We start from the raw sequence: 15,694 nt of genomic DNA, 5'->3' as shown, positions 1-15,694 counted from the left end.
AAAAGCACAGGGTGACCTCTGGCCAATCGCTCAGCCTCAGCTCTCTTGTATGTCAAAGTGTAGATGTACAGATGAAACTTCATTTTTGGTGCCTTTCATCTCATCTGTTCAGGTAGCCACTGTGCTACTCTAAGAATATGATCTCTGCACCTCAGAAGAACCTAGTTCACAAGCTACATTTGGCATTCCTTAAGCGGCCCCCTTCTCTGAGTCTTCAGTATGAGGATGTTGAGAATATTGGCCTACTTCCCAGGGCCGCTGAAAGAATAATCTAAGCGTAAGTTAGGGTTGCCAACCTCCAGGTAGTAGCTGGTGACCTACCGCTATTATGACAAAGCTCCAGCCGATAGAGATCGGTTCCCCTGGAGAAAATGGTCGCTTGGGCAATTGGACTCTATGGCTTTGAAGTCCCTCCCCAACCCCGCCCCCTAAGGCTGCGCCCCAAAAATCTCCAGGTATCTCCCAACCCAGAGTTGGCAACCCCAGCATGAGTACATGAGGCACATTGAATTCTTGAAGCACACTGTGTGAATGCTATGTATTATGCATTCAGTAGTGTTGATGGTGAAAGCTACTCTGTACTGAAGGGAGTCTAAAACCTTTTCTTGTTCTTTCCGACTTTAGGAAGGAAGCTTGTGGCCTTCAGAAAGCACAGTATCAGGAAATGGCGTAACAGAGGTAAGGAGCACATTTAAAATATACCTAAATGCTCTGTTTCTTGGCTTGCATATGGAATGCCTGTTGGGTTGCCAGCCAATAGCTAGCAGTAGGCAGGAGATTGGTATGAGGAAGGTCCCAGGTTCAATCCCCAGGGGTTACTCCAGTTAAAAGGATCAAGTAGGAGGTGATGTGAAACAGCTCTACCAGGACTCTGTAGAGCCGCTGCCAGTCTGAGTAGACAATATTGACCTTGATGGACCAATGGTCTGATTCAGTATGAGGCAGCTTCATGTGTTCACGTATGTATTTGTGTGAATTGTGGGGGCGCTATTGCATATGATGTGATGTCATTTCCGGGGGAAATGTGTCACTGCTCTAGGAAAAGGGAAGTGCCGCTGCTCTAAGAATCACTGGAAGCTCTGGTAAAACCATAGAGTTTCCGGCAATTCTTACAAAAGCACAAGGTCACTTCTGGGTTTTCTTGGAAGCAAAGTCAGTTTGCGCATGATGGCGGCAGGTCTTTCTTTGTTCTTAAAATTTTCTCCCTCCGTTTGAAGAAGTGGTAACAGGAAGCACAGCTCGACACCAACCCTACATGCCTGATAGTCACGTCTCTCCCTTCTCTTGTTTCCAGCAGCAGGTCTACACGCCAAGACCGACGGACAGGCTAGCAGTTCCATCCTTCTTGCAGAGGGACCGTTTCAACAGATTCCAGCCGACCTACCCCTATATGCAGCATGAGATCGACCTGCCGCCCACCATCTCTCTCTCGGACGGGGAAGAGCCCCCTCCTTACCAGGGGCCCTGCACCCTGCAGCTCCGGGACCCCGAGCAGCAGATGGAACTCAACAGGGAGTCTGTCCGAGCGCCCCCCAACCGAACCATCTTCGACAGTGACCTGATAGATAACTCGGTGTACGGCGGGCCTTGCCCTCCCAGCAGCAACTCGGGCATCAGCGCGACCTGTTACGGGAGCAACGGCAGGATGGAAGGCCCGCCCCCCACGTACAGTGAGGTCATAGGCCACTTCCCCGGCTCAACGTTTTACCAGCACCAGCAGAACAACAGCGGGATGCCCTCGATACTGGAGGGCGGCAGGCTCCACCCTCCGACTCAAATCAGTAGCCTCGAGAGCACAACGGCGTGGAACAAAGATAAAGAGAAACAAAAAGGCCACCCCTTTTAAAAAGGAAACAAACACAAAAAAAAACAAAAACACTCTGCACTTCTTGTTGACTGGAGGGGGAGCGATAGAAAGAGACGGGGAAACGGGCGCACAGAACAAAAACGCCTTCTCTCTGCTCTATGTAGTATAAATATTTACATGTTATGTTTGGTCTGAATGCACAAACGCCAACAAAGCTTGCAAAAAAAATTTTTTTTTTCTTTGTTGAGCTCTGTCTAGAATTTTTTTTTATTTTTTTAAACAAAATCTACAGCAGTCCTCTTATATATTTTTTTTCTCCCTTTCCCCTTGTTTTGTTTCTAGTTCAGCTGCGTGTGCGAATGCTACATTATTATTATTATTTTTGGTTTATTTCACTTAACTTTAAAGACGAGAAAAATATTTGCACAAAAAAAACATTTGTTTAAAAGATCTGCAATATATATATATAAATATATATATATTAAAAATAAGAGAAAAGTGTATGTGTGTTTGGGGAAGCTGGAGTATTTTTATATTAGAAGAGGCCTATTGAGAAAAAAAGGGGGGGATTTTGTTGTTGTTTTTTCTGAACTAGAATTAAAAGATGGCGATTTTTGAGAGCCAGCTCAAAAACAGCATGTATTACATTGTAAAAAAAGAAGAAGGAAAAAAAAGAAACAAAAACATTAAAAAAAACAAAAGCAGGGGTTTAGAGTTATTTATATAAATGTTGAAATTTTGCACTATTTTTTAATATAAATGTGTCAGTGCTTGTGTTGGTCAAATGCCTCTATCATGTCTAAACAAAATTGTTAAGGGAAACACATCTAAGTGAAGATTTAAAGGAGTTGTATTGGGAGAGAAAAGCCCTGAAGACTGAACCAGAACAGTAAGGAACATCACGGAAGGACTGCATCTTATATAAATGTTTTTACTTTCCATAGTCACATGATCAAGTCCCAAATCTGAGCTGGTTACATGGCAGACGCTGCATGGTTGCGCTTGGGGTACAGATGACCCAAGTATGAAATAGACACTCATTGCTTCAGTTGCCAAGAGCTTTTGCATTAGGGTTGCCAACCTCCAGGTACTAGCTGGAGATCTGCTATTACAACTGACCTCCAGCCGATAGAGATCAGTTCACCTGGAGAAAACGGCCGCTTTGGCAATTGGACTCTGTGGCATTGAAGCCCCTCCCCAAACCCCACCCTCCTCAGTCCCCGCCCCAAAAATCTCCCACCAGTGGCAAAGAGGGACCTGGCAACCTTATTTTGCATATGTAAATTGACATTTTTTTATTGGCTCCTGCCCTTCTTTCTGTGTATTCTATACATGCATGCACCCCTCACAATAGACCCATTGTGGGTGCATCTTAATTTTTGGGAGGGTGCCTCCATATCTGTTCCCAAGAACAGATTGTAACAACCTGCTCATCTACATTGCCTACAAAATCAGGATTTTAATTTTTTCCCCCAAAGGTTGTTTTTTTGGAGCATGTGTTTGTATCGTACGATTATTGGAAGCATGGTTAACAGTTTTTTTCTTTAAAGAAAATAATTAAACCTTACAACTTGATCCTGCAAATATTAAATGTATTTGCAGTTGCCTAGTCCTGTGGTTTCAGCCGCTCTAATGGAGCTACACCGAAGCAAGGCATTCTTCTATCCTTTCCGTGCCGGGGAGGGTTCCGTGAACATACCCTTCTAGTGCATGGGGAACTCTGCTCAGCATGGAAATGGATGGGGAATCCCTGCTTGCCCAAGAGGTTTTTGTGTGCAGCTGAGCCCCGTGAACACAGGCATCCTGTCCTTTTGACCGAGCTTTGCAGAACCCCCAGGCCCTCAGAGGGCGATTGAACGACCCCTTTCTACTTCTACTCTCCCGCTAATTTCATGGGGACCATAAAAAGTATAAGTAGCCATTAAGATGCCTTCTTTTAATGACTAAGTGATTGCTTCTAATTGTCTTTTTAATATCAGGCTAATCTGGTTCTCTTCATCAATTAAGATGATTTTTTAAAAAAAGCTTCACAATCTCATAAACCTGCCTTATAAATGACTTTTAAAAATAATGCCCGGAAAACCTGGTTTGGGGAAGCTCAATTTCCTACATGGTTTTAAATACTCTTCAAAACCTAAGGTTGGCCAGGTGTGAAGGAGAAGGACCAGGGTTGTTAACCTCCAGGTACTAGCTGGAGATCTCCTGCTATTACAATTGATCTCCGGCCGATAGAGATCCGTTCACTTGGAGAAAATGGCCACTTTGGCCATTGGACTCTATGGCATTGAAACCCCTCCCCAAACCCCATCCTCCTCAGGCTCCACCACAAGAACTGCCCGCCAGTGGTGAAGAGGGACCTGGCAACCCTAAGAAGGGCCTCTACGCCTTGAACCCTGTTCGGAAAAGAGAGTCTCCACGGGGTGTCCTGTAGAGCCAAAGAAAGTAACAGCTCTGAAATTCTCTCTTCCACTTAAATTTGCATCAGGGTCATCTCATTAGGGTCCTGCACAACTCGCAGCCTGGCAAGCTTGGGTGCCCTAGCGACAGGTGCTTATCGTGTCCCTGATAGGCCACTGTAGCTGGCTTCATTGGGCACCGGTGGGCACAAAAATAGCACAGGCCAGTTTTAAAAATCTGAATTGGGAAAGGAAAGCATATGCAGTCTCTACTTTAAAGCCGTTTCAGCAGTCTCTGGGTTCAAGCCATCCTTGCGCTCTGCCTACACATAGAAAGAAATGGTTGGGCGCACAGCGGCGCGTGGGGTGCTGCCCCTAGGGTTGCCATCCTCCAGGTACTAGCTGGAGATCTGCTATTACAACGGATCTTCAGCCGATAGAGATCTGTTCCCCTGGGGAAACAATGGCTGCTTTGGCAATTGGACTCTATGGCATTGAAGTCCCTCCCCTTTCCAAACCCTGCCCTCCTCAGTCTCCGACACAAAAATCTCCAGGTATTTTCCAACCCGGAGCTGGCAATCCTAGCTGGCCCCTTTCTCGTCTGCCTCTGGTAGTTAACTGTGTTTTTATTTATTCTTGCTAAAGAGGCACTGGGCAAGGTGTAGCTGGAAATGTTTCAGCTGCTGTGGTGTTAAAAGGTTAAAGAGTCCTGCGTGATGCTTTAGAAGCAAACCCTTTACCTCTTCTGAAGGCTGCCCTTCGCTCACAGCCATGACCCTTGCACATCCCCCTGTGTCAAGGCCCTGACCTCTGATCCCCTTCAAACAAATCAGCTCCTGTCATGTAATATTTTTTCCCCCAGTGCAGTCTCTTCTCTTGTTTCATGAAGCATTTTTTGTCTTACGAACGCTATTGTTTACATTTTGATATTGTGTCGCGATCCAGTTGGTTGTGTTAACCCTCGTGGTGAATTTTGTACGTGATCCAAATGCGAGAGAGTGAGAGATAAATTTATGGAGAGAAAGGGAGGGGGGATATTAAGTATATAAGGGAGTGAAGCCCCCTGTTCCTCTACCTTGTGCATAGGTATTAATTGAAAGCTAGAAGGGTTGCCAACTGACCAGAAAAACCTGCCTTGGGCTGTTCTGCATAATATGCAGAAATCAGAAATTTCGTACAGCACGGAGATTCGGGGTTGCGTCCGACCACTCGGTTGAGATAACAGGGTCTCTGTTCTCTGGTGGAAGAGGCTCTTGTGTTGGACACTGTTTGCTGAGTGGAATAGCACAATACAACCCAACGACGTGATCATCCCCTGCTAATGGCTCGAGGATCAAGGCACCGGTGCAATGCCCACTTGGGAAGTTGGCAGTCCTAACAGCTACACAGTTCCACCCACCACGGAACCCAAAAGCCCCACGATGGAGCATGGAAGGGTTTGCAGAGGGGAAATTTTTACCGAGTGACCATTTTCTTCTTTACGAGGAGGTGTAATCCCACTTTTTACCAGATGCTAACTAGTAAGGTAACATAAATGAAAGATATAAAGGCAATAACTCTTGGTTTTTATGCGACTTTTCTATTACTTGAAGGGGAATAAAAAGGAAAAAAAGGGAGAGAAGAACCCTGAAAAACAACTTGCAAGCAGTTTTAAAGTTCTGATCCTTTTGAACGTTATTTATATGGATTTTAAAGAGGAAGATCAGGACAGCAAATAGATGAACTTGAAATTTTCCACCATTTAAAAAAAATGTTTTTTGCCTAGTGATAGACTCTTGAAACCTCTTTCCCCCTTTCGACAGTATTGCAACTTGCCTCTTCCCCCTTCCAATAGTTTCTTGATAATAGCTTTACAGTACCTACAATTTGCAGATTTTTTTATTTAAAAAAAGAACTAAAAGGAGTGAATCTTGCTTCCTATGAAAGGTACAAAGTCAATGAATTTATAGAAGTGGGTTTTTTAAAAAACGTATCTTTCCTTTATGTAACGCGTCTATTTAGTGCCTTATTAAAAGAAACAGTAAACCTCCCTTTTAAAAAAATATCTAAAGAGGGAGCAATCCAATCATTGCTAGTGATAAGAACTTCCAGGGGTGTGGTCACTTTTTTCTTTCAGACCCCTGGGTTGCAGTTTTCTCTAGTTAGTTATTTAAGGGGGGGGACAGAGTTGACCCCCCCAACCCTCTGACCCAGTCTGATGTGCCTACCTGCATAAGGTGCTCCCTCTGTCTTCTGCCATCTGTTCCCCCCCCCCCCTGGACTGTTCATAGGGTAACTTGAATACATTTTTATGCACAGATCCTACTCCAGTAGGTCGTCGACTGTGGTGGATATTGTAATCGAGAATACCAACCAAAAGACAAGCTGAAATATAATATCTGCTGCCCTCTTGAGCCAAAATGAGTGAATAGTAGTGTTGGTGTTATTGTTGATTTATGATGATTTGTTCTTTTTGCTTTTTCCTCTTTGTTCTGTGGTCTTATTAGTGTGTTTGCTACAAAAACAAAAATTGCTTACCTCAAAAGGTATTGGGTAGAGTGTGCGTCTTGTATCTGAAAAACTCTGGCATAACTACAGAATAATTGCCCTGACCGGAGGTTGTTAAAGTCCCTAGAGCGTCTTGTATGAGACGGGCCAACCTGGGATGAGTGCCAGCAATATCGGCACCTTTCCTCTGTCTTCAGCAGTGGACTAATATGCAGCAATTTCGGAGTCTTCTAATTGTTAATGTCTGCATGTCAGATTACTATTAAAGGACGAGGGCCATGAAAAAAGGGTGACTGTTCTGCCTACACGGTAAAATCGACAGAGGTGTGTTACAGAAGACAAAGCAAAGAATATTCCTCCCCCCCTTTCCCATGACAGCATTTACTCAATTAGGCCAGCCCTAACTTTTAATGGCATGAATCCTTCCAGACTTCTTGATCTTTTTGTTGTTGTTGAGTTGCCAGTTGTAGCATGTGGTTTGGAGTGGTTTGGAGTGGTTGACTCTGGTCTGGAGAACCGGGTTTGATCCCCCACTCCTCCACATGGGCGGTGGAGGCTGATCTGGTGAACTGGATTTGTTTCCCCACTCCTACACACGAAGCCAGCTGGGTGACCTTGGGCTAGTCACACTCTCTAACCCCACCCACCTCACAGGGTGTCTGTTGTGGGGAGGGGAAAGGAAGGTGATTGTAAGCCGGTTTGATTCTCCCTTAAGTGGTAGAGAAAGTCGGCATATAAAAACCAACTCTTCTTCTTGTTCTGATCGAGTACAGAATTGGTTTATGCAGGCATCCCTTTTGGCTGGGCAGAATGAAATTCTCTCTGAAATATGGTGGCGGCTGATGGAGATTGATTGTTCCGTTCTCAACACTGAAAGCCAGCAGAGTGCACTCTCGCATTAACTCCTCACTTTCAGTAGGGTGCAGTCAGAGAGACCCTTTCCCCAAAATACTAGCTGTCATTCAAACCGTGGCCCAAATTCTGCAGATATTTAAGCCTGTGCTCAGCATTGGTGGTGATAATGCAGCATCATACCGAGTCTTAAGGTGTGGGCTCAGATCCTATTAATAAGTTTCATGCGCACTAAATAGCTTCTGCCACAGAGCACACTTCCTCTTACGCCTGCACTTCTATTTGCACAACGGCTTGTTGTAAGCCATGGATCTTGGGCAAACTTAAGTGCTAGCTCAAGAGGGCCGGTGCTCCACAGCAGAGGTTTTCTAGCATGGATGGAACTTGTTTGTAGGATCCAAGTCACCAAGTTCTTCTAACAGCTTCAGTGCCTTTAAACCCATGTGAATCAGAAATCCAATGGGCAAAACCTCTTCCATCATAGCATCGCAGTCCCACAAAACACTGTGTCGAATTTTCTACCTGCCCTGAAATTGTGACTGGCACAGCAATTTTTGCCAGGAAATACAAAACAAGTGACCGCAGGTAGATTGTGTTGTCTGTGGAGTTGTTGTGCAGATCAGTTGGGATATGTCAAAATATGTTATCACTTTTGCTGCAGTGTTAGCGGTGAGAAATTGGCCTGTAAGTTTGGGGTCAAATCTGGGAAGTACAGGCAAAAAAAACAATCCAAATCTGCTGGTTCTTAGGTGGTTAATAAGTGTTGGAGTTCCATCTCCCTTTAGGGAGTATAAGGCCTAGCTCTAAGAATCCTCAGTTCTTCAGATTTTTAAAGTGGGCTTCTCATTTACACATATGATTCTGATCTGTACCCCTTTGTACACAAGAGAAGACATACCTTCATAAATGAGCATTCTTTTGGTTTTCTCAACTCTTCAAGCTCCACCAGCTCAGGTCTCCATTGACTGCTGAAGTTTTTAACTGCAGGCCTCCATTTTGGAAAAGGTGATGGAAACGGTATGCCCTGATCTAACTTGAGGAGAAAGAGAACAAGCTCCAAAGAAACAGTCAGCAACTTTAAAAAATAAATTAAGCAAAAGACGCAACATATAGCTTATATTTAGCAACCTCCTGTTCCAGTTTTCTAATTTGTTAAAAAAAAAATCAAGAGTTGGGTTAGCTTTAAAAAACAAATGAGGCAGTTCCTTTGGGATTTTTCTTGATTGTGTCTTACAGTATGGCAAAAAGCACTCTTAAAACCAGTTCCACTGAGTTGTTACATACTGGAGTATGAATGTGACTTGAAAAGAGTGACAACAAGAAGGATAGGTTTGAACTGGTTCTTCTCACTATCTAAAGTTCCTTTTTCTTCATTCTTGCTTTCAACATCCATAGGCATAAAACGTGGAAATCTTATCCATTATTCATCTAAGAATAAGGGTTGATCGTAAGTGGGGATCCAGTTAAGAATAAAAATCGACGTTGTTCTTGCAAACGACCTTTTGAAAAGTACATCTGAATCTTTCTTTAAAGAATTGCACTAAACACTATATTGAATGGAAAGAAACGCCCAACATTTTCCCTTTGAAGAGTTGAACAAAAATAAGCCAGATGTGTAGCATGAACATACTAGCCAAGAACAGAATGAATTTGTATTCTCTTGAACGATCTGTGCGGCGCTCAGATTTTTCTCCCTGTGTACTATACCAAACTTAAAGAGGGTGGGGACGAAGAAACAAACGTTTTGCATAAACCTAAGCTTTCAAAAAAATTGCTGTAATATAAAAGCTCATGAAGGACCACATTAAAAGTCCTAATTTGCCTGCCTTATAGTTACATTTCATGGTATCTTAATCTTTTCTTCAATTTCCAGTTGCATTGCTTTTGGCTTTGGAGTTTGTTATAGGCAGTCCTGTATCCTGAATTTTTATTTTTTATTTTGTTCAAATTAAAAAAAAAACTTATGTAAACAATAGACAGCACATGCAATGCAGTACTTATCTATATTTTGCTGTTTTAGTATGAACTATGTACTCTGATGCCAATTTCCACAACTCTGTTGTAAAATGCTTCTTGTGTAACGGTAACTGATAGTGGCAATGAATATGTCATTCTATTCTTAAAAAGCTGCAATACTTAAAACAATAAATTTTACAATACTTTGGACTGCCTGCCTTCACCTTTTTGCTATGCTGAACCTAAATTTAGGCTGTCTCGGAAACGCAGCACCCACATTTTCAACCTTTTGAAAGAAGAGGGGCAAAATGCTGTAGTTTCGCTCTTTGCATTTAAAAAAAAATCAGCTACTCACAAGCAGCCCATTCCTGAAGGGGGGGGCGTGAGGTAGCGGCCGTGAGTAGCACAGCTGCACAGCCTCGATAGAGGCGTCTTGGCCACTGCAAAGAAAAGAAAAGGCATTTCCAAAAAGTAAAAAGCAAAAATGTCCCATTGATAGGGTTGCCAACTTCCAGGTACTAGTTGGAGATCTCCTGCTATTACAACTGATCTCCAGCCGATAGAGATCAGTTAACCTGGAGAAAATGGCTGCTTTGGCAATTGGACTCTATGCCATTGTCCTTCCCCAAACCCTGCTCTCTTCAGGCTCCGCCCCAAAAACCTCCCGCCAGTGGTGAAGAGGAACCTAGCAACCCTACTCATTGAAAGCAGCTCAAGGGGTGTTCCTGAGTCCAAAGAGGTTAAGAAGGGGCCTAAAGGCAGCTCTGCCCTCAGGAACATCCCGGGAATGCCCCCCCCCCAACGCCGGCACAGGCTCCCGCTTCTGGGATTTTGCTGCTGGCATAGCAGCGCCGGCAGCAGAGCCCCACATAGCAGCATGGCTTCCTGAAGCCAGCATGTTTGCTCCCTTGCCTGCGTAGGTGCCACTTTATTCTGTGATAAGGTGGCACCCATGGGTCACCCTGGCTCCTAGCTTCAGCCCCTTCCCCTTTAGGATTGCAGCCTTACCGAGCTACAACTATTTATGATGGACTTCTTCGCTCAAAAAAGCTGTAATTCACTCCTGATATATTTGCATGCTAGGTTTGTGTGTGTGTGTAAGTAAGATTTCCAGGATACAAGCTTTCAAGAGTCAAATCTCTTAACTGTCAGTGGTAAAATGTTTTAGTGCTAAGCACAGATCACTTGGGAGTCTTACCCCTCCCTCCCCATTTTTTTGAAGTTGTGGTCAGATTTCAGTGATCACATTAAAACGACTGAAAACCCCTCAGTTCTTTGCAAAGTTCTTTCTTGGATGGTCTTTATTTAATATTTAATTTCACATTTGCATCTTGCACTATCTCTAAGGAACTTAGGATGACTCCAAGGCAGGAGTGGGGAACCTTTTTCCTGCCAAGGGCCATTTGCACATTTATAACATCAGGTATCTGGCTAGGGGCCATACCAGGTCCCCCACCTGGAGGTTGGCAACCCCAGGGGAGGCCACACAGAGAAGGCCTAGAGGGCACCCCTGCTCCCCCCCCCCAGGCGGGAGGGCAGCCAGCAGTTGGCCTGAGCAAACGAGGTGCCAGGGGGGCGCAGCCCGAGGTGGATCAGCAAGGGAGGAAGGAAGGAAAACAGAGAAAGAGGAAAAGGGAGAGAGGGAGAAAGAAATGGAAAGAGGGGGAGAAAGAAAAGGACTGAGGGAGACAGACAAAGAAAGAGACAGAAAGAGAGGGAGAGAGAAAAGCCTTCCCCCCCACACACACACATCCGCTGGCCCCATGCGACCTGGCCCCAGGCTCCATGCCCTCCCCCCCCCAGAGTCCACAAAAGGCCCCCCAAAGCTCGATTGGCTCCTGCGTGCATGCTCTGCTGCCGGGAGCCACGGGCCTCTTCCCCCCCCCCTCGCTGCTCAACAGCCGACAGGCAGCAAGAGGGGCTTACATTGTGCCCTGGCATTCCTGCACGCTGCGGCTATAGGGGGCAGCCTTGGGGGAAGTGTCCCTCCCCCTTCTCTCGCCGACCAACAGCCGTCAGTCGGCGAGAGGAGGTCCAAAGGGTGCCGCAGCGCCCCTGCAAGCTGTGGCCCCAGGAACACCCTCAAGGAGGGCCGCCTGTGCTGCGCCTCTGCGGCGGGGGCCCAGAGCTCCCAAGGGCCAGAAAAAATGTCCCCGGGGGCCGCATACGGCCCCAGGGCCTGAGGTTCCCCATCCCTGCTCCAAGGTATGCATCATCAACCTCTTCAATGGGTTAGGAAAAAAATGGTTTTGAATTCTGGTCTGAGCCCGCTTCTCCATAACACTACTATTTTGTATCAACCATTGATGTATAAATCACTTCTGCAAAAATTTTAAAAGGTAGGAACTGGAGTTGCCAGTCTGGCAACTTTCAGGAGTTAGAGGGGAAGGAGTCCCAATGAACACTGTCATGCCAATGTCTAAACGCTGATTATCCCCCACCTTCTGCTCCCACTTCTCCATCAGTGATTAGAGAGTTGGACAGGTTTGAATCCCCAGTTGTGCCATGGAAACTCACCGAGTGACCTTGGACAAGTCACACTCTCACAGCCTAACTTAATTAAAAGATTTGTTGCAATGATGAAAAGGAGGAGAAAAGTGGGGTATAAATGAATTAAATGCTACATGTACAGCTGTCAACTGTGCCTGTGTGTGTGTGTTAAGTGCCGTCAAGTCGCTTCCGACTCATGGCGACCCTATGAATCAAGGTCCTCCAAAGTGTTCTATTGTTAACAGCCATGCTCACGTCTTGCGAACTGAGGGTCAAGTCAATCCATCTCATGCAGGGTCTTCCTTTTCCTGCTGCCTTCAGCTTTTCCTAGTATTATTGTCTTTTCCAGTGACTCTTGTTTTCTCGTAATGTGACCAAAGTACGACAGCCTCAGCTTAGTAATTTTAGCTTCTAGGGACAATTCAGGCTTGATTTGATCTATAACCCACTGATTTGTTTTTTTGGCAGTCCACGGTATCCGTAACACTCTCCTCCAACACCACGTTTCAAAGGAATCTACTTTCTTCCAGTCAGCTTTCTTCATTGTCCAGCTTTCACAACCATACATAGTAATAGGGAATACTGTGGCATGAATTGACTGGATCTTGGTTGTCAGTGACACATCTTTACACCTCAAAATCTTTTCTAGCAATCAACTGTGTGTGTATATATATATATATATATATATATATATATATATATATATATATATATATATATATATATATATATATATTTAAAAAAAGGTAAAGGTCCCCTTTGCAAGCACCGGGTCATTCCTGACCCATGGGGTGACGTCACATCCCGACGTTTACTAGGCAGACTTTGTTTATGGGGTGGTTTGCCAGTGCCTTCCCCAGTCATCTTCCCTTTACCCCCAGCAAACTGGGCACTCATTTGACCGACCTCGGAAGGATGGAAGGCTGAGTCAACCTTGAGCCGGCTACCTGAAACCAACTTCCATTGGGATCGAACTCAGGTCGGGAGCAGAGCTTTTGACTGCAGTACTGCAGCTTTACCACTCTGCACCACGGGGCTCTTAATCAACTGTATAGCTCTCAATAAACAGATTGCAAAATACCCCTCCACAAAAAACTGGTGAGGGGGTGTGCTTGTGCTAAACTGGAATGCGATTCAAATCCTGAGCAGAATATAAAGACTGCCCCTGCTAAATGTTGCTGCCTCTTCCATACTCTACTGATTTTTCAATCCCTGGCTTTACCCAGTTTTGTCCTTTGTTGGTAATCAATACAGCATACGGGGGCTGTTGCGTCTGTACCATGCCACACGCAGCTCACTCAGGGTGCCGCATAAAAGATATGGGCGTGAATCGGGCAGCAGGGCCCGCATACTCAGCTGTTCAGTCACCGTGACCTAGGAAAACACTCTCGCACAACATGTGCATGTCTTTGACGCACTGGAGGCTGTGGCATTCTTTGAAATGACTGTTGATGTGGTTTGGGCCTGGGGATATGAGTCAAGGGTTGAGACATTGTTTGTGGGATCTGGGGGCACATCTTTGAGCAGAACCGTAGGCTCACATGTACTTGTTCAGTATTTTGGCAGGTGAGAATTTCTTTAAAAGGGAGGCACCTGGACTCCAGCCCATTGGAAAGCTTTGGCAGAGTTTTCCTCTCACCCTGGAGCTATGGTGGCTGACGGTAGTTGCTCAGTGGTGTTACCCAGTCTCAGATCGATTCCCCAGGTAGCTAAGAAAACTCATAAGAACTGAAACAACCACAAAACAACAAATCTTCCAAAACCATCCCCATCAAACCACTACAGTGCAAATATAGTAACAAATCGAGGGTTAGCAGCCTGAATAGCCCAGTCTAGCCTCAGCTTATCAGATCTTGGAAGCAAAGCAGTGTCAGTCATGGTTAGGGTTACCAGGTTCCTCTTCGCCAACGGCGGAAGGTTTTGGGGTGGAGCCTGGGGAGGGCGTGGTTTGGGGAGGGGAGGGGCTTCAGTGCCATAGAGTACAATTGCCAAAGCGGCTATTTTCTCCAGGGGAACTGATCTCTATCGGCTGGAGATGAGTTGTAACAGGAGGAGATCTCCAGCTAGTACCTGGAGGTCGGCAACCATAGTCATGGTTAGTACTTGGATGGGAAAGCATCAAGGAAGAACTGGGTTGCTATGCAGAGGAAGGCAATGGCAAACCACCTCTGCTCATCTCTCAAATCAATTGTGATTTGATGGCATTTAAATAATTATTAATGAATCAAACAGAGCCAGTGTGGTGTAGTGGTTAAGAGCGGTGGTTTGGAACGGTGGAGTCTGATCTGGAGAACCGGGTTTGTTTCCCCACTCCTACACATGAAGCCAGCTGAGTGACCTTGGGCTAGTCACAGCTCTCTCAGCCTCACCTATCTCCCAGGATGTCTGTTGTGGGGAAGGGAAGGGAAGGTGATTGTAAGCCGGTTTGAGTCTCCCTTAAGTGGTAGAGAAAGTTGGCATATAAAAACCACTCTTCTGCTTCTTCTGCTTCTTCTTTGTAAAAACAAAGTAAAAATGAAGTATAGTTTCATTGCCTGCAAAAAAGGGCTGGGTAAAAAGAAAAGCCAATAGGTTGGGGTCCCACTAGTGGTAGTGCTTATATTTGGCATAAGGAGCCGTCCTCTGAGACTAAACAAACTTCTTGCATTAGGGGAATGCTCCTTGCGCTGAAGGAAAGCGCCACTGCTAAGGAAATAGATCTGTGGGATCTAACTGTAAGAAAACAACATCATATATGGGTCAGGACTCAAGCACAGCATGCTATTTGTGTCATATATTAAAGGTTTTTGTGGGGGGTTGCACCTACGATGACTGTCTTCCATGATATTTCTCAAAGAAATAAAGGTTCCTTAAAATAAGGAATAGTGGCAATAAATAGGGTGGCCAGCCTCCAGGTTTCCTCCCCAAACTGTGCCCTCCACTGCCAAAATCTTCAGGAATTGGCCAAGCTGGGTGGTCTTCTGGCCAATCAGTCAGGATTGAGTACTGGAGGAATCAGCTGCTGCGCGGCCCGGCCGGGGAGAGAGAGAGAGAGAGAGAGAAATCTCAGCCCCCCCTGACCCAATCTTTACAAAACTTGGGGGGTTTTGCAAGAAGGGTCCTTTGAAGCTCCGCTGAAAGTTTGGGACCTCTACCCCCAAAAATGCCCCCCTGGAGCCGCGGAAAGGCGCGGTTGTGTTTGTAATGGCTTTATTCGGCCGATTTTTTTCCCCGAACTTTGAATTCGTGCCGAATTGCACGGACCCGAAGTGGGGGAGTTCGGACTTCGGCATTTCCCAAATCCAGAAGGGCCGAATTCAGCCGAATCCGAACTATACCAAAAAAAATTTTCAACAGCCCTAACCCTAATTAATAAACAGAAGGGAAGGACAAGAGAAATGGAGATTTATCTCATGCAGATACTATAGTATCCTCTGAGGTGCAAAGGATATGGGGTAATCTTACTTATCCAGGCCACCCTTCAGTCCTGCTCAGTAGCCAGCCAATGCACAGGAGATTACCATGTCGGTAGGGTTGCCAGGTCCCTCTTAGCCACCGGTGGGAGGTTTCTGGGGTGGAGCCTGAGGAGGATGGGGTTTGGGGAGGGGAGGGACTTCAAGGCCATTGAGTCCAATTGCCAAAGCGGCCATTTTCTCCAGGTGAACTGATCTCTATCAGCCGGAGATCAGTTGTAATAGCGGGAGTTCTCCAGATAGTGGCTGGAGGT

At 45.5% G+C, this 15,694-nt stretch overlaps 1 protein-coding gene across 3 annotated transcripts in view; it reads left to right on the top strand.

Moving 5' to 3' along the window:
- Positions 1–1,858, top strand: part of PMEPA1 (prostate transmembrane protein, androgen induced 1) — a 100,426-nt gene extending 98,568 nt beyond the window's left edge. The window contains exons 3-4 of one of the 3 annotated variants that reach the window (XM_056844474.1): positions 625–678; positions 1,298–1,858. In XM_056844474.1, coding sequence (XP_056700452.1) covers positions 625–678; positions 1,298–1,846 — 603 coding nt within the window. In that variant the 3' untranslated portion in view covers positions 1,847–1,858. Of the gene's footprint in view, positions 1–624; positions 679–1,294 lie in introns of all 3 variants that reach the window. The other 2 variants (XM_056844473.1, XM_056844475.1) reach the window with 2 other exon arrangements.
- The last annotated feature ends 13,836 nt before the right edge of the window (positions 1,859–15,694 follow it).

This window comes from Euleptes europaea, chromosome 2 (assembly GCF_029931775.1).
Source record: "Euleptes europaea isolate rEulEur1 chromosome 2, rEulEur1.hap1, whole genome shotgun sequence".
Taxonomy (NCBI): domain Eukaryota; kingdom Metazoa; phylum Chordata; class Lepidosauria; order Squamata; family Sphaerodactylidae; genus Euleptes; species Euleptes europaea.
The sequence above is the reverse complement of the archived record's forward strand: the minus strand, read 5'-3'. Positions and strand labels throughout refer to the sequence as shown.